The 18,976-nt window shown below is 39.1% G+C and overlaps 1 protein-coding gene across 6 annotated transcripts in view; it reads right to left on the minus strand.

The window, feature by feature from the left end:
• Positions 1-18,976, minus strand: part of LOC144195960 (metabotropic glutamate receptor 7-like) — a 99,679-nt gene that overhangs the window by 35,410 nt on the left and 45,293 nt on the right. For all 6 annotated transcript variants that reach the window (XM_077715893.1, XM_077715911.1, XM_077715883.1 and 3 more), the window contains 3 exons: positions 10,063-10,279; positions 2,616-2,751; positions 1,143-1,297 (listed from right to left, as the gene is read on the minus strand). In XM_077715893.1, the coding sequence (XP_077572019.1) occupies positions 1,143-1,297; positions 2,616-2,751; positions 10,063-10,279 (508 nt within the window). The remainder of the gene's footprint in view (positions 1-1,142; positions 1,298-2,615; positions 2,752-10,062; positions 10,280-18,976) is intronic.

The raw sequence follows: 18,976 nt of genomic DNA on the forward strand, positions 1-18,976 counted from the left end.
TTTGAAATGCGCCCTGTTTCTAAATCCTAATACCAAATGACGATTTGTCGATGATTTGTTAATCAGATGTGCTTGTGTTCAGCAGCAAATATGACAAACGCTTCGTGTATAGCAAGCAGAAAATGAACTTTTTTAAGTAGTGGGAGATAATTTTGATTTACGAATGTAAACAATAGTTAAGTGTGCATTATCTGTGCATGTCGGTCGCAAATTGATTCAACGTGGAGTGGCCATTCATTAAGCTTATTCACATTGGTTTGTGTAAAAAAATCTATGAGAATTAATGCTTAAACGGTTAATATTGCATTTTGTAAAATGATCAAGAAAAAAAAAGTGTGTGCCCCCCTATATAGTGCTGTATGTAGTTTAACAATAACATTCCAAATGTGTTGATTAATAATAAGCAAAAATAACCATTTGGCAAGTTCAGCCCAAGGAAGGTAATTCTGTTGCAGTTCTAATGAGGCTAAAGACACATAGCAGCATAAATACCTAATGAACGTTTGCCTTTTGTAGTAAAAGAGCAAAACAGCAAAGCTAATTTTAGGTGCCCAATTTGGCAAGCAGTAGCTCACTATTTATTGCACTCTTAATATTTACTGAGATTGTGTAAACAAAATAATTATGTCCAATTTATGATGCCTTCAAGAAGGCAAAGGGACTGCTCTAATTAAACCGACTATTGTGAACCAATCTTTAATTTTAATAACCTATCACCAAATAGTGTATTTTGTCTTAAGGCCTTACGGAATTGTGTACGGAATGCTATATTTAGCTGTGAAAAAAGCCACATGTTACAGCAGTGTTAGCAAATTTGTTGTTTTTTTTTAAACCAAAAATTTGAAAGTAAATTCAGAACGCTTTTATTTTAAAGGATAAGAAGCAGACCTAAATCTTGAATTATCCCAATAACATAATCAACAAAGTACATGTAATAAGTAAGAGTATCATTGGGCTCATCTTTGTAAATGTATTTGGCCATTCCTTATCATTCCCTCAGCACAGCATTTTTTTTCTTCATTAACATCTGTGATTAAATAGATCAAAATGGAGGCAGCCAACGGGTGGCTCCCATCATGACAGTGGAGATGAAAGAGCGACAATAATGATGGATGATATGGCGTGACGGTGTGCATATATACCTTTAATAGAAGAGCGCTTGGGCAGTATCGTGATGGCTCCCACTGCGACATCCTCCAACTGGTGGATGGGACTGCTTTTGGCCCCCCAGCTGTCTGATCCAATCCACAGAAAATGGCCCACATGATTGGCTCTCTTAGTGGCGTTGAGGACTCCCCTGTAAGGTGATTTTGCGAAGAATTGAAAGCCAGCACAATGTATGTGTGCGTAATTCATGCTCCATCCATGCATTGTCTGCTTTTTCTTGTTAAGGTCAGTGGTACGCTGTACCTTATCCCAGGTGACTTCTATCATAAGGCACGACAAACCTTGGGGCAAAGTCAGTGCAAAAAGACAATATAGAATCCTTGACCGGACCATACGCTCTGCCATTGGTTAAATTCATGTCACATGATTTATGGAAAGTTGCTGATGGTGTAATGCAGCGGTCTCTAAACTAAAAATTAGATGTGACTATATACTATATATCTTCTCAGGACTGCCTGCAGTGGGTGCAGGATTTCATTCCAACCAAACAAGATGACACTGTTAGAACAATCTGGTGTCAGTCAGGTGCTCCGGGTTTGGTTGGAACAAAAACCAGGTCCAGAGCGGACCTTGAAAGGTTTATTTTTTTAATGTTTACCTCTAGTGTAAGTGGTACATTCGCCTGATTGCAGCCCTTGCATTATGGTATTGATTCCCACTCAGAGATGGTGTGATAATATGTGAGAATGGTTGTCTGTCTCTGTGGGTACTTTACAACCCTTTTACTGTTTACTCTGCATTTCACCTAAAGTCTCCTGGAATAGGTTCTAGCCCTCAATAATTCGGACAAGGATAAGCGGTGTTGAAAATAGATGGATGATTTATGGAGGCCTTCTTGCATCTTTGATTTTAGCAATGCTTCTCAAACCTTTTACACCAAGCAAGCAATAATGTCTTTCTAAAAAGTTTCTTTATAATTATAACTCACACTTATTATGCACTGCTCTTGAAATTTTGCAGCTTTTTTTGGTGTTCAAGTAAAGTAACACATTCAGGACCAGCATCCCACCGTAATTTAACCTCCGACCAAAAATAACATTACACAAGTCTTGGTTTGACAACTAACAAACAGAAATGCTGCTCTCTGTTGAGTCATTTGTTGACACATATGTCACCTGTTAAGACAATTCTGTGTTTTTGCCATTTTCAAATGTACAGGTAGTGTAGTAAATATTTGATTCTGTGGTGTTGTTTTTTTGCACAAAGGCATTTCCCTACGGGGAATTGTAATTGACGCAATATCTGTGTTGCTCTCTTGTGATCTGTATTCCCCGTCTTCCAGTGTTTGCGCAGGCATGTTTGTGTAACAAGCTTGCTAGATGCATGGGAAATCTTTGCCTGTGGCTTGTCTTTAGGAGCTGCCACTCAGAGATTAAAGAGCGTAACGCAGCAATACATCGCCACACCTGAGAGAAACGGAGGGCGCCACCATATGCGGCAATGCTCACCGTATGTCTTCTTCATTGGCAAATACGATGACTGCCCTCGAGTGCTGGGTTTCAAGCAGCTGTTGAATGGCTTTGTCATAATCCTCCATCTTGGGGTTGTGCGGAATTTTCAATGACTGGGCGACGCAGATTCCACCTAAAAGATAGAGAGAGTTTAAAAAACAATAAGGTATCTGTCACAAATGCAGTTCATCTATATGAATTTGTGATATTCAGATTGCAGAATTCTATGCATGGATGCCGATGGCACTGCAAAGTACAAATGCAACCTTGTAAAAAACATATTGGTAAAGTAATTAATATTGATCATGCATAATTGTTCATACAACTCTCAACTGTGCAGTTGTACCTGATAAATTGTTTTCTTTCTCTCATTTTTTAAATCCGATTTTGACTACAACCGACAAAGTAGAGAGTCAGGCAATAAATCACGTACTACAACTGACTCTGTGCCAGGATCTTTTTGCAGGAAAAAGAGGGATTAACAATATACCTGTGACAACAAATCCACTAATCCTCGACCAACAGGGACATAAAGTTACAGATTTCATATTATGGATTTGCCTTTTATTGAAAGACATTATCTGATGTTGGGCCCTCATCTAATCGCATTGTACAAGCAGCAATCACAAGGAGAATATTAATACTGATGATAAATCATTTTTCGACAGGTCACCGCTAATGAGTTTACATGCGAGCAAGGGTATAGGCCACGTACAGCATGTACTTTGCTAGCAGACAGCCACACTTCTGGAACCACAATTTAAACAGCAACCATTTGTTATGGCTTAAAACAGGTCGGGAAGCTTTTTGACAGAAAGAGCCGTAAACAATTCATATTTTCAAATATTATTACTTGAGAGCCATACACAGAATTTAAATTACATGAAAAATGTGTGCCTATTTTTTACTCATTTCACCCCTTTTAAAGTAGAAATAGCCTGAATTCTTTTGACAACATCGATACGCTGTTGGTAATCATTGTATGCATAAAGAGTCGTCTAATTAAAAAAATATTATTAAAGCAGCGCTAGATGTAACGTCAATGCCACAGTGATGCACCCATTGGTGCGTTCAGAACTCCATATATTAATTAGTTAGTTAGTTAGTTGGGAGCCATATGCACCCACCAAAACAGCCACATAAGGCTCCCAAGCCATAAGTTCCCAACCCCTGGCTTAAAAGAACAGTAATGTGTTCATTTACAGAAATCTAAAGAAATAATGCAATCACCTGTGGCATTGTAACGCCAAAATTCTTTTTGGTCAGCAGCTTGCGTTCTGAATCAACTGCGAGCTTTACCCAAACCAATTAAAATTTCTCCCACTCAAGCAACTTAATGGCCTAGCCAACATCTCCGTTTGCATTTCTCTGAGTAGACAGATAAATGAAAGTAAACTCCTAATTGCCAGTCTCCTCAGGCTCATTACTTTGATACAAACAGTTTTTGCTGCCAGATCATCCAGTGTGATGTTTTCTTTTTTCGCGGAATAACAAAATGACATTTTCTGAACTCTTTCCCAACCGTCTTTTCACAGAATAAGTCGGGATGTTGTTTATTTTTTCTTTTCTTGAGGAGCTAATTCTTTAAGTGCCTGGAGACCTGTAGAATGATGACTGCTGTTATCCTCTCTGAGTGGACTAAACCTAAAAATAGGGATAGCGCCAATGTGTTAGCGTTTGCTTAAGAACTCGGAGCATCCGGAAAAAAAAAACTCGGTGTCGTTTGCACCGTAAAGTCTGGATTGTAGTGCTCACAGGAATGACACAAAAGCTCAGCCATTCCATTGTGATTACAGCCCGAGAGCTCACATTATGACACGATATGCACGCTACATCTGATACTGGCCCATTCATCGCATATTTTTGTAAAGGCCAATCTGTCTGCTGGTAGTTATCCTATCCATCCAATCTACAGGCTAAGAAAACTCATATTATCCTAAGAGGTGCTCAGGTCCCATGAAAAAGCATTAAGTCCATAATGACAAAACTCTAGCCTGCAGTGAAGCATAATGGTGCTATAACAGCCGTTGGTCAATAATGCAGAATGAGAGCGACTAGAGGAAGGACTGATGAAGTTTAGAAGCAGAACTCATCTTTCGAGTGGACTGTTGTGCACCAGCTGTTGCAAGAAGGTCTCTAAATTATTGAATGACTGAGGAACACCTTTTCCCTTTTCCGTTCGTCAGTCAAGTTGTAAAGGAGACAGGCTTGGTGAAAATTCAAGTGCAGTATCTGTACTTTCAGAGTACTGAGGTGTGTGTTGGACCGCCTCTACCTGTCACTGCATGGCAAAAGGGGCAAGAGTGTTTTGGGCAATGACAGGCAGGTGGCAAAGAGAACTGTCTGTCTTAGCTGAGCAATGTGATGTAAAAAATGGCAACCTTCGAAGCCTGACACAGTTGTCCTTTTTTTTGTCTACTGTGTGATACTAGTTGCAGTCAAACAGAATGGTGAAGTCAAAATGTATTATGTTAGTAAATTTGGTGTAGTAATAATTCTAGATGAAACATTTCTGGTTCTAACCAAACTTAGTGGCTAGAGAGGTGAATTGGATGCAGAAGCAACTTGTAGTTGTAAAAAATACGGAGCTTCTCAAACTTACTCTTGAGGGAGAGTCAGAAGATCTGAACATCCAATCTGAACACTATTCAGAGGAATCCTACCATGGGAAAGGATTGGAACATAGATCGACCAGTAAATCGAGAGCTTTGCCTTTCGGCTCAGCCCATTATTCACTAGGACAGACTGATACGGAGGCTGCATCTCTGCACCATTTTGCCTGTTGACACACTTTGGGCAATATTGGCTTTAACCATATATATGGGATGGTTGGTGTGGGGGAACTATGATATGATGCTATGCAGTGCAATGATGGTTAAAAAGAGCATCCAAGTCAATTAATTCTCCACAGGAAAAGAGTTTATGATCCATTTTTTAAGATTCCATATTTAGGATTTTTGTTGAAGTTTGCGGGTTACCTCCTGAAGATGTCTCAGAAAAAGAAAAAGACTAGGATTCTAAATTTGTGTTCCTGAACTTTAGGATGCAAAGTCCACATGAATAAATGATGCTAATTCTGTAGATATGCTTGAAATAGTCGCATCTAAATCTTGGTATCTATCTTTACACTGTTGCATTCGGTTAAAACACACTTAGTATGCATTTAGTGCCTTGCTCCGCCTTACATGCTGTCATCAAGATTCTGGCCTGTTTTTCATCACTCCTCCCCCAACGTTCCTGTTAGAGGAGATGGGGATGTGTGGCAATGAGCCGAGCGAGGCTGTCGCTGTAAGAAGTCTTCATGGATTAGCTGAGACAAGATTTTAGGAAGACCTCTTGCCCAAACGTGTTGCATGTTCTGTTAAGAACATATTCCCCAGTGCATTTCACCTGCAGCGCTTCATTTCATTGGATAACTCATCATCCTGTTTTATCTAACATTACGCAGCATCGTATCATGATTATAAATCTTTCCTATTTAGCATCCATTGGAACTTGTTCACCCTTCGGTAGGGGGGGCGGGGGTTATCCCTTTGATATTTTTTTCTCTGCAATGTTCCTTGCCAGTAACCACGTTCTAGAGGATGTAGTAAATTCTTGTGAACTATGGGTGTGTGACAGCCTTTGAGACCCTTTTGTGATTAAGGGCTAAATAAACTTGACGTGAGTACTTGACTATAGTTCACTCGAAACCGTACCATGGAGGAATGAACTGAACTCTGTTCGTAAGACAAATTTATTTTGCATCTTTGCATTCTTTACTGGGTATTAAATGAGAGGATTTCTGCAGCAATTTCATTATGTTTATTATACATCATTATTATCAATCCATAAAATTCTGACTTCAGTTCAATGATCATCATGCCTAAATGTGTGGAAGTTGTCAGTTTGTCTATCATTGGTGCCATTGGTTATGCACTAAACTAAACTGTCAGTTATTCATCCTCATTCTCTTTGCCCTTGGATATGAAAATGCTTACTAAAGCCAAAGAGTGAACCTCATCATTTTACTTCTAAAAATAAAATGTCTGAAAATTGAGGGCTCTCAATGATTTTGACCAGCCACTTGCCTCTTCAACTCCATGAGAAGATAAATCTTTGTAGGAGTTTGAGCAATGAAATTATATTTATCACCTTGACAGTGGTAAAATTGGCAAGTTCTTATTTTCCACTCGTTCATCCTTAATAGGGACTATATCAAATAGCTGACATGCAGATGACATCCATGTTATTCTCGTTTCTCTGCATTTCCTGCAAGCGGTTCCTCTGCCAATGTGAGATTTGGCTTCTCCACAAGGTCATGCAAAAAATATCCTGCTCTATTTTATACTATTTTCAGACACATCTGGCTTTCTCCCCAGATCACTGCTCCTGCTAACTAACATCCAAGCCTCTCTTCAAATAGGCCTTTGTGTTGGCAATGTGCGACATTTAATTCCACCGCAATGTGCTTTGGAATGTTTTCCGAAATGTAGTCCAGGCAGAAGGAAAGGGAAAAAAAATACACACACACAAGATTTATCTCTGGAAGATTGACCTGCAAGGTGGACAATGGTCCACAGTGCCTAAACCATGAGGAGCGTGGAAAAAACGAGGATTGGTTAAAAACCGAGGGGATCAATACATGCTGCCCATCATTCTAAACCATAATGCATTAGCCTGCAAGATGCATCTCCTTGAAATGGTGAAACAAGAATCCTACTAATGCCTTTGACATTTTCAAACAGGGAGGCCACTGAAAACGTCTCAAGGTCTCGTATATATCAACGTGCTCAGATGCAAGAATAAAACACTGTCTGGAAATTGCTTGTGGGTAGGGAAAAATACATGAAGTCACTTTCTATAAGGAGCTCGGATCATATTGCAATTTCAGATATTATCATCTTTATGACAAGTGGAAAGATTTTTGCTTGAACTCCATTGTTAAATGAAGGAAGAAGGAAATAGAAACTGTCTGTTTCTTCATTACGCAGTCTGAAGATAAGATCATATGGTTAATCGATTCTTTGGTATTTTTATCAAACAGAACCTTGACTTTGATGGCAATCGTTTTTGGTACAGTGACACTTCACACTATAAAAGTACCAAAATCTCTCACACACACACACACATGCACACACACACACACACAAACACACACTAACACACACACACACACAGAAAGGGCTCTTTCATGGACAAAATAATTAGTGAAAAGTAACATTGATTGGTTCTTGTCTTGAGCTGTTAGTAGTGCAGCAGCCATTCATTGAAAATAGTAATGCCTCTTTGGCTACAAAGGAAGGATTGCAAGGTTAAAGTCAGATTTGAAGATTATAATTCTACTACCAAAACCATTCCAACCAGACGGAAAGGGTTCTCATCAGACAGTCAAAATATTAATACTATAAATGTTGTTATATAGTGAATGTACCATGGATGTTAACAATAAGACTTATGACAATATTTTGTGGCGCTGTTACTTCTCATCTACAACCTTGGTGGTAAATATTCACATTTAGTTGGGTGTTTATTTCTGTTTTGATAGATTTGACTGAGTTTTGTGAGTGTTAATTATTCCTGAGAAAACCTCCTGCATAATGAATGTGTTTATTAAAAAGAAGATGCCTGGGGTGCTCTAAAGGGTTTCTTTAAAGCAAATAATTCCCATTTGTATTTGATTATAAAATATGCTAAAATGGCTGCTGCTTAGCAGAAAAAGAATGAGTCTCACTGTTATTCAGTTCTCTCTCTATGGCTGGTAAAGTCACAATAATATTAGTTTGTTTACTGCTCAGCGCAATGTATTTAAACAAATCCACAAGGAATGTGTCTGGGAAAGAAAGCAGGAAGAAGCTTGCTTGTCAGGATCTAGGCGAAGTGAAACTTTTTGAATATGTTTTAATGGGGAGATATTCTCCACATAGTTTCTCTCACTTTGCACAGCTGTCTCTTGCTCTAGGTCTGTCGACGTAGATTACACAGCCACAAACAGCATCTTCAAGTTTTAATGAGTGATCACACTAAATGTGAATGCACACATCTGAAATATTTATGCATGCAGGACTTCTGATCACTGCCTACAGGGTTTCATTACGCTTTTTTTCCTCATGTTTGAGGTTTGTGCACATTAGTGTGCTGCAGAAGATGGTAATCCCTCTCTGTGGGTTTATCAAATGGATTGGGATGCTCAGAGGTAGTGGTGAGGAACAACACTTTGCAAACCTATGTTGTTGTGCATGTAAAGCAGGACTTTTAATGATAAACGATTGTCGATTATTTAAACTAACCATCCAAACTCCACACAAGAGCCCAGATTTGTACCTCAGATCTGTAAAACAGATGCAGAGCTTACTGCTAAGCTAAATTGACCTCTATTAAAACTATATTGCCGCATATTCTTTTCAACGCCTTCTTCTATCCAATTTTTCCGTGAAATATCACAACAGATTCCCAATCACTCCTACGATCTTGCCTACATCCCCCCAAAAATGCATGAAAGACTGGTGAAGAGTGAATGCCCTCTTTACTGGTTGAACACTCTAAATTGCTCGTAGGGATGAGTCTGAGTGTGAACGGTTGTCCGTCTCCTGTGCCCTGCAATTGTCTGACAACCAATTCAGGATGTGCCCAGTTTACTGCCCATAGTTGGCCGAGATAGACTCGAGCACCCCCTTATAGTCCTAAAATGACTGCAATTTAATGCACTGACTTCTACAAAATATGGCGCCTCTTACTCTGTAACATCCCAATTGTTGTACGGATCTGTTTTGATGGATTCTAAAATATCAGAGAAATAGGACAGTCTTTGTTTTGAATTTATTTCAATTGTGTCTTCAATAATGGAGACTTTTGCCAAGAGGGTAAGCCTTCTTCTCTGAAATTATGAACAATCTTGTGGCCTGCTCCCTCATACAAGCAACCAAAGTGGTTTGGACAGGCAGAGCACCAAGAGCACTGACTATTATTACCCATCTAAGAGCCAAGCGTGCTCAGTAGCTGGGCTACACAAAGGGGAAAAAAGGGTGAAGATGAGCAAAAGAGAAAGGAGGCACTGTAACAAAACCCTAGCCAAAAGCTCTCCTCCCGTTTGTTGAAATGAAAGAAATCCAACATTTTCACACGATTCCTCGTGTTTCGCTCCAAAAAGAAAGCGACAGCGGTTACAATAAAAAATAATTTCAAAAGCAATGCTCATTATTGTGATGTGATATTTTCTTTACAACTCTCTTCTCTGTCTACATCTGCAGTAACACTTTGTAACTCACTGGGGAGCTGAGCATTAATAATTCATCTTCCCAAAAAACAAGTAATGTTAAGAAGTGAAATGGAAATTCAAAAGAACATTTTTTAGCTGAGTGGAAAAGGCACACGAGTATTTAAAATCACACCAATGGGTTGAAGAAAGTAAACAAAAGAAACAAATAAAGATGTTTGTTTTGAGGACTGTTGACCTAAGACTAACCTCCTTCTTTGGAGAGTTGTGTGAAGGCCTCCACTCCTTTCTCTCCGTAACTGCCCTCTGAGGCGATGGTGGAAACATAACTCCAACCCATTGCTCGAATGATATCCACCATGGCTTGAGCCTGGAAGGAGTCTGGAGGAACCACTCTTGAGAAGAAGTCGTATCGTCTGTCATCACTCAATTCCGGAGCTGTTGATGCATAGCTGATCTGTGGGATCTTAAAAAGGAGAAAGGGTCATTTCAACTTTGAGCTTGACATGATGATAAACGTGGACCAGTGCATTGAACTTTTACTTGGCACGTCTTGAATCTCACCTTGTTGCCTGGCAACTGCACCCAGAGTGATAAAAGTGGGTGGAGCTATTTTGGGCAACATTCTCCCAGATCACAATAGTGGTGTCATTCCCTACAGCCTCATAATCATGCTGTTAATTAAAGAACTTGAGATATTTTATTATTTGATGCTCACATGGTAGTCGAGTCTATTTTGATTGACCAATGAGGTGATGGATATTTTGGGAGGTTATTGTTATGCAACAGTGGCTGATACTTGTCATATTTGTAGATTATTCCCTTGATTAAATTGACAATTGTTTGATGTGGATTGTTGCATTTTAAATAGATCTTGTTAGCATTGGGGGGGGGGGGGGGGTGGTGTACTACCATTTATTGCAGGGTTTGGACCATGAATCCACTACATCCCGGGCATCAGTGTTGTTATTCTGATAAAGCGTTGGTGGCGATTTCTTGACTTCAAGCAGTAAATTGTAAATTGTCATAGCAGTTGTTATCAGTTGAAAAAGTATGAAATCACATTGATTAACACCAGTGCATATGAAAGCATGCCATTTTGGGTATATTGTGTCTATTTAAATTTCTAACATATTTGCAATCGTAAAAAAACAAAAAAACAAACATCATATCTTGATAATATCTGTAAGTGATTGAAAAATATGGTGTATAGGAAAAAATGTCTGTCTACAAGAAGATTAGGTTTGAACTGCAAAAAATATCCGCTTGCCAAGGGTTACAATACGTCACTTTGACATCTCATCTCTCAAAGCAAAAAGAATCACCTCTTGGCGATCAATGAAGTTTAATAAATAAATACAAATTTAAACGACAAAAAAGACGATGTTGTTGCTCATGTTAGACACCTCAAGCATAGGTCAGATTTTGCTTGTATATCACTTTAACATCAATTAATTGTATATACTGCTGCTGGCGTTAGCATGGCAAGCGGCTCCCTTGACAAAGTGACTTGCGAATCAAATGTTGAATTTATATTTACTACATCAATATTTGACCATATGAGCTTGTTTGGGATACTCCTGTTGTAAGTATAGGCTTTGTTACTGGGGTACATGTGGCCCTTGTCAAAGGCTTCTCACACCACTAAAGAATAATTGACAGGACTTGTCTTTGCTGCTTGCTTTGAAGAAAAGCAGCACAGACTCAAATGCACAATTGAAAGGCTGTATGTCTCAGGAGATTGTTCTTCAATCAACACTACATAGAGAATCACTTTGGAAAGTCAAAAGGACTCATGTAATGGCTATGCTGATTTTCTGAACTATGGATTCTCCCATTATTATGCATTGAAAGATATTCTTCCTAACTTGCCATACAAAAGGCTTCTGACAGAGACATTAAAATATTTCAATGTGACTCTATGTCTTATTAAACTGAAAATGATGTATTCCACCAGAGACAGAAGCCCATTACATGACCTAAGAGCAAGATATACACACATGCTTCTCTGTTCAGCCAATCTCAGGTCAGGTCAACTAAATTATGTGTGAAGTGGAAATACTCTTGCTATGTCTTCTATATTCATAACTAGGGCTAAATCAATATTTGAAAAAAACGCCACTTTTGGGGTGCGCTATGTAATATGATTAAAACCTTGTTCTTGCATAAATTACATTGTACTGAACTATTCTTAGGAAAAGTAAATTGTAAAAATAGCCAATTAAAATCCTAATGCTTATTTTTCTGTTACCTAAATTAGAAGGTGTTCTCAGCCAGGGTATATAAATTTAGGTTTCCAAAAGTATGGTCTGAAACTGGGGTTTGAACTCAGGTTTCAATCTAGAGGTAGGGTTTCGAAGTAGGGTTTAAAACCTATATTTTAGAGTTAGAGTTTTAAAGTAGGGTTTCAATCAAGAGTTAGTGTTGCAAATTTGCATTCAAAACCAATGTAAGGGTTCTAAAAGTAGAATTATAACCAGTGTTTTTTTTAGTCAGATGCCAATCAAATAGAGCCAACGGGTTCTTCTTTTGTTTCAGCATCTTTCTAATGCTAACACATCCCCATTCTCGACATGTTTGATTTGCAAGTATATATTTTCCTAGCTCTTTACGACGCCATCATGAAGCTTACACGCCATAGTGAAAGGCGCTTAAACCGCTGCTAGCTGGTGGGATAAACCATACTGCTTTTAGATGGCGGATGGGGTACTGCTTTGTCAGCAGTGCTACTCTTGACTGACACGCTGCCTTTTTATAAATTATGGCATCCAGCAAAGATGCATTTTTCAGTTCATGTAGTTATCTGAATCTTTTAGGGCTAAAAATGACATTTACCCGGCTAAACACAGTTTCAAAAAAAGATGCTCAGGTTCTCTCTGTCTCCTCAATATTCAGGTCAACTGCAGTTCAATACATTTCCTCTACAATTGAATTCTACATTGTCATCTGTGTAGAATTCACATTGCAGGCACAGTTTTAAAATAATTTTCCTCATATATATATGTATATTCAGCTAGAAATTTCTTAATTCATTTTAGGACTTCAATGGTGGACAATATAAGGCAGGATCTGATAGTGTCAGTACCCGGGGAAAACCCACCAAGGCCCGAGAGAACATGGAAACTCGACAAAGGTCAGAATGCACCCAAGGATTTAAATCTCCATCTTAGAACAGTGAGGTTTACATACAAAACCCCTATTTCACCAGGCCGATATAATTTTATTCATGTATTTACATGCAATCGTGTCTAGGGAGAGGCCTAGCATTTTTGTAAAAGGATGTGTTAAACATGGCTGTCTTCCTTGACAGCACCTTTTTAATCACTCTCATTTATCACAATCAACCAACTGCTGATAATGTCAACTCAGCACTGTACATGCAAATCGACCAAATCATCCCATTGTGCAAATGGCTGAATCAATCAAATTGTGAAAAATAAGCAATAGTTCTATAGAGAATATCTTTAAACATTCTGGGAACACAGTGTTCATTTTCAGATAGATCTAAAATATCAACATTCTGACTAGTTCCGTTTTCCACCTGTATTTTCTTCCCAGTGATAACACTTTCCCACTGTCTTATCATCTAAAAAGTCAAATATTACAATCAAAGTTAGATCTTCCTCCTTCGCACTGTGAATCATCACATGAATCAAAATACAGCCAAGCACAGGTTGGAAGGACTGATGCCGGCTTTTTCCCCCCAGAGACAGCAGCTGGCCACATTTCTGATTAGACTCAATCAGGAATTCACGTTTGATTAGAATCAAAGACACCTTTGAACACTAAGTTGGCCAAGACTCACGGAGAAAAGACCTTTTTTTGACTCTGCTTAAAACACAGCGCTTGTTGAATCTTGACAGCATCTCTCTACTGAACTAGAACATTTCAAGAACCTCAATTACTAATCAAGCCGAGTGGTCAGCTTGTTAACTTTACAGTTCTGAGATCGAGGATTCAATTCCAGGTTTGGATCTTCCTATCCGGGATTTGCATGTTCTTCCCAGGCTTGCATGGGTTTTCTTCCGGTACTCCGGTTTCTTCCCACATCTCAAAAACATGCATGGAAGGCTGGTTGAACACTCTTGCTGGGATAGGCTCCAGCACCCTCTATACCCCTTGTGAAGATCAGCGGTACTGAAAATGAATGAATACAACAACAGCTGCTTCACAATGTGTGTACTAATGTGGTCCTCCTGTTGTGAATCATAGAAAATAATTTTTCAACAGGTGAGACAAGGCAGAGGCAGACGGTCGTTTTGCTGGGTCCTCAAAAGACATTAAATAATACAATAAAATAAGAAAAACGGATCTGTCTTGAGAAAATATATTTAGGGGGAAAACACCAGATGCTATGTTTTCATATTTCCAGAAGTTGGAATTGAATTCTCCTCGATATTTTGTCATACGCTGACATTGGCCGAATTTTTTCAATCAAGGCTGTCAGAAAAAGACTTTCATCCATCTCTCTTACGTCAAATTGCAGTGATGGCTAAATATGATGGTGGACTCACAAACAGTGATTTATGGAAACTGGCTGTGGCATGTCTAGAATCAAAATGCCCATCTAGCGGAAGACATACGGATGCACAAAAATCGATTCCTCTTCAACGGAGTGTCGTAACTCATCATAGGGTCTAATCAAAGCACTGTATGAAAGTCATCAATTTGTGTTAAGGTGATCAAATGCAGCCGGACACAGGAGAAACACATAAATGAGGACACAGCCACCGGCTAATGGGATCACTACAACTTGCAGACTGTGAGTTATAGCTTTGACCCACAATGCAAAGGGGGTCAAGCGCACAAACCTGACAAATTGAGAAGCAGACGATCACAAACTAAAGATTACTCAATGTCTTTCAAGCCACACTCTTTCCGAAAGGTCACATGCATATGGGCTTTGTTCATAGCTTGGACTGATTCAAAAGGGAGCATTGTAGCAACCAGGGTGATTTGCATTTAAAAAGAGTCATCCTGCCTAAATGAGACACATCTATTGGATGCAATTTTACCAATGCTATGGAGGAGTCACAAGGTGTTTGAGTCTTCTGGAATCCAAGATAGGCACAAGGCTGGGCTTAGCGTAAATATTTGTCTCACTGGATCACTTGTTTCTGAGAATGCACCGTGGCTATATTTATTCGCCTCATTCCTTATTCCCGCAGAATTGACAAATGGCTCAGTCCAAACATTCATGTTATCAGAGCCTTCTTTCAAATTACTGCTTTGACCTCAGGCTAATAAAAGTGGTGAGTCTTGGTTGTTAGAGGACTGATATGTGCGAATTAAAAGTCAGGTAAACTGAAAGGCCTTGTGATTGCAATCAAACACCTTTCCATGGGTCTGACAGTTGATGTAATGCACTACTACTACTAATCCTTTTGTGTCAAACACAATTGAAATTCAATTTTTTGGATGATTTTCCTCATTATAATGATTATCCCTTAGGGTTATTAGCTAGAAAGGTATCAACGAAACACACATTAAAATGAATTGATGGCGATTTCAGTGGCTCAGAATGAGAATAATATTTTGCAAAGAATTGGAAACACCGCAGATTAATATGCATATAAAGCATGATAAAAAGCTATAAAGTTAGAGTGGAAATGCATCTAGATGGGGAAATTGTTGCATTTACCATGTTATTATGTTCTAAATCACAAATGTGGACTGTATTGGACAGTTTGAATTTTGGAACCAAAAGAATTATCTTTAGTATTTCCTTTTTGATGATTATAAGTTCCTGGATTCTCACTCACATATGTCTTAGGGGATTTTACATTTTCTGTGTCACCTTGCTTCTCATAAAGAAAATATTCTAAAGCCCCTTAATGAAGATTTGTTCTATTTCTTGGTCATTATATTGTTCTGGCTCGCCATATGATGCTGTGAAGTAATATATTTAAAGAAAGTGTTGAGCTAAAAATATATATACACGTAGTAGAAAGTGTATTTTCAGCGGGACATTTGCATTTCGAAATTGACTACGAGTAGGATACAGGAACTGTTTCACGGTGACACTGTCTTTCGAAAGTGTTCATCTCCAATGACTGGCAACAAGGTGAAAGGGTGACCGTGAGCCTGCAGACAACCCACATACAAAGCCACTCCACCTTCCATGACCCAATCATGGCTAACAAAATGGACTCTACGACAGAAGCATTAACAATTCTCCCTTTCAGCATCAGAATTACCCACAGCTGATGTCTGGCACCTGTCATTTGGTATATAGATCAAAGTTTGGCTCGCTGAGGGTAATCGCTGGCCTTGCTCTTCAATGTATCTGCCCTGACAGGATCGATGGAAAGAAAACACAAAGGTCTCTTATAGGGGACACACTTTTATTGATTTACTAGCACCAAGTGCTGCAGCTGCCCTGAATGAAAATTTGTTAGTAAAGGCTAAAGTGGGTATGGGGAAAAATGATGTCGGTAAGGTAGGAGTCGCATTTTGTAATATGCGTGGTGACATTAAATGACAATTTCAAACAAAACTTTCACAGAGAAGTGGTGAGGTTGTCTAAAGGTTAGGGATTTCACTGACTTTAAATGCTGAGTGCAGATAATTAGTCTGCCTATTTCAACATACGGCTGCCCGCGAGCACAACAAGCCATTGTAAAGAAAGGTGAGACAAAAGAAATGCTTGTGCTTTAACTTCCCTACACATTTAATAAGAAGGTGGTGTGTACGTAGAAAACACAAAATGCATCTGGCTGCCTCTCTTTTTCACTCAGATGCTTCTCACAGAAAAACAACAATGTTATTTAAAGAGAAATAGGGAACATATGGGACAGCATGAGTTCCTCTTTGGGAGGGGGTGGCGGGTAAGGGGGAGCAGCAAACATCTACCCTCCTCGTCTGAGAGCCGGAAAGAGTGGAGATATGACAAGACAGGCTGTCTCCACAGAAAAGAGAATACCATGACAACACAGACACAAAAAATAAAGGGCACTTTTCAAAGTGTTCTTTTCTGACAAAAAGCCAACAATCAGAAGACAACACCATGTCAAGAATTACCCTCATCTTCAGCATGGGTCTTCTCTACAACAGAAGGATGTGGGAGAAAAAAAAGCAGTTCCAAAAAAACCGTTGGGCCGGGGAAACTGAGACGTTTCCCATGAGCGCCTCAAGCTGGAGCAGCTCCATGTTATAGCCAGCAGTGAAAGACTCTTTTTGCCTTTATTTGCTGCATTATTAGCCACCGAGTGAATCTTGACGCCAGCCGGCTTCAATTCCAAGATTCTTTTCACAGAAGTGCAAAAAGACCGTGGGTTCTGACAGAACCCCATGCTGCCTGCACACAGATTGTCCTCTTGACACTAGCACAATGACACATACACACTGTAAGTAGGATCATAATGATGTTGCCAAGAAGCCATCTTGTCAAAGTGTTTTATAAGCGTTCACATCCTGCCTATAATGGAATGAGTTCAATCTTTGTGTCAGAAGATGTATGTATTGTGGTAGTGTTTTGTAAAGCACTACAAGCCAATATAAGTTGATAAAAGGCATCATAAAATGATAAATAAACCTTTGAGGGAAGTGAGCAGCATTTGAGCTCCACACTGCTCAAATCAAAACTGTGTAGATGAGGGGGTTTGCATTCAGTCAGCAGTTATTTGTCAGATGGTCAGAGGTAATGACTGTGTCCATACATGCAACCTCGGGCTGGGCTTTGGTAATCTCTTTGCACCAGAGAACGGCATTGCCAACACATTGGCGGAGGGCGGGTGAGGAGTGGAAGCTGTTCTCTCCTCTAACGCCGTCACTCTCGCCCCCTCTTTTTCTGCCCATCTGTCTCTCACTCAAATTTACCTTTTGCGACAATTCATCCCTGTAATACCGAAACCTACACATTTCTGATTCACCATGTGCCTTACTTACTCTCTCTCTCTCTCTCTCTTTCAGTGAGTGTTTACACGGCACTATTTCCAACTAAATACAAATTTGAAGTTTGGTTGTGCAAATTAAAATAGACAGAAATGTTATTCTTACCATGTTCATTCATTCATCTTCCTTGCCAGTGTTGCAGGGGTTGCTGGAGCCTATACCAGCAAAAGGGGGACTACCCAAGACTAGTCGCCAATCAGCTTTAGCATACACAGTGACATTGACAGCAATTCCCACTCACAATCGTACCGCCACCGAGCGGGACAGATACCACGCTTGCCCACGTCGAAATCAAGTGATTGAACCCCTAAACCTGGGATGGGAAAACTATAGTACAAAGGGCCACAGTGGGTGCAGGTTTTCATTCCAACCTGTAAAGAGGACACCTTTTCAGCAATCTGATGTCCTACAAGTGCAATCAGTGGATTGCAGTCAGGCACTTCTTGTTTTCTGCAGGAATCTCATTGATCAAAGTGTTTGTGTTGGATCGGTCGGAAAAAAAACCTCCACCCCAGGACCGGTTTGCCCACCCCTACCCTAAACATTTAGGTATTCATACCATGTAAAACCCGCAAATGTTCATCAAGTGAATACGCATCAAGAGTTAAGCATAGTCATGCTCTGTACTTCACAACCATCATGATTACAGCAGTTTGTGCTGTTTACATAAATTAATGACTTGTTTTACTATTCAGTGTTAATGCCGACTTGTAATCACACAAGAATCCCATTTATCATTTAATAAGTAAATAAAATTCGACTCTATTTACATCTCATTATACAGTGTACGTATACATCAACATCTACTTTAAAATTATCCAAATCCAGGATTCCTATTTTTTAATTTTACTGTGTATTTGTCAATACTATTACAATATTTTTCATACTGTTAATTTTTTCCTTGTCTGTTGGGGCTTAGTTCAGGGAAAGGCAGTGATAAATGTATTGTTTTTTTTTTTAAAGAGAATTATATAACTCATTTTGTCTTTTGTGGGGTCTGTTGATTTTCTTTTAACATTTTAACATCAAATGTTTGTCTGCGAGCCTCCTGGCATATTTTGATGAATTAGCCTATTGAGTATGTGCAGATTTTATTTTTAAAATTGTATTACATTTCCTGTATCACAAAATTGTGGCATCTGTACAGGTGGTTGCATCTTACTTTATAAGATAATTAGCAAATGGTGCATTAAAACAAGGATTATAAGCAATTTGATTGGCGTTAAAGACAGTCAATAAGTGATTCAGCATGTGAAAGTGTAATGTTCCT

This window comes from Stigmatopora nigra, chromosome 1, assembly GCF_051989575.1.
Source record: "Stigmatopora nigra isolate UIUO_SnigA chromosome 1, RoL_Snig_1.1, whole genome shotgun sequence".
NCBI classification, from domain to species: domain Eukaryota; kingdom Metazoa; phylum Chordata; class Actinopteri; order Syngnathiformes; family Syngnathidae; genus Stigmatopora; species Stigmatopora nigra.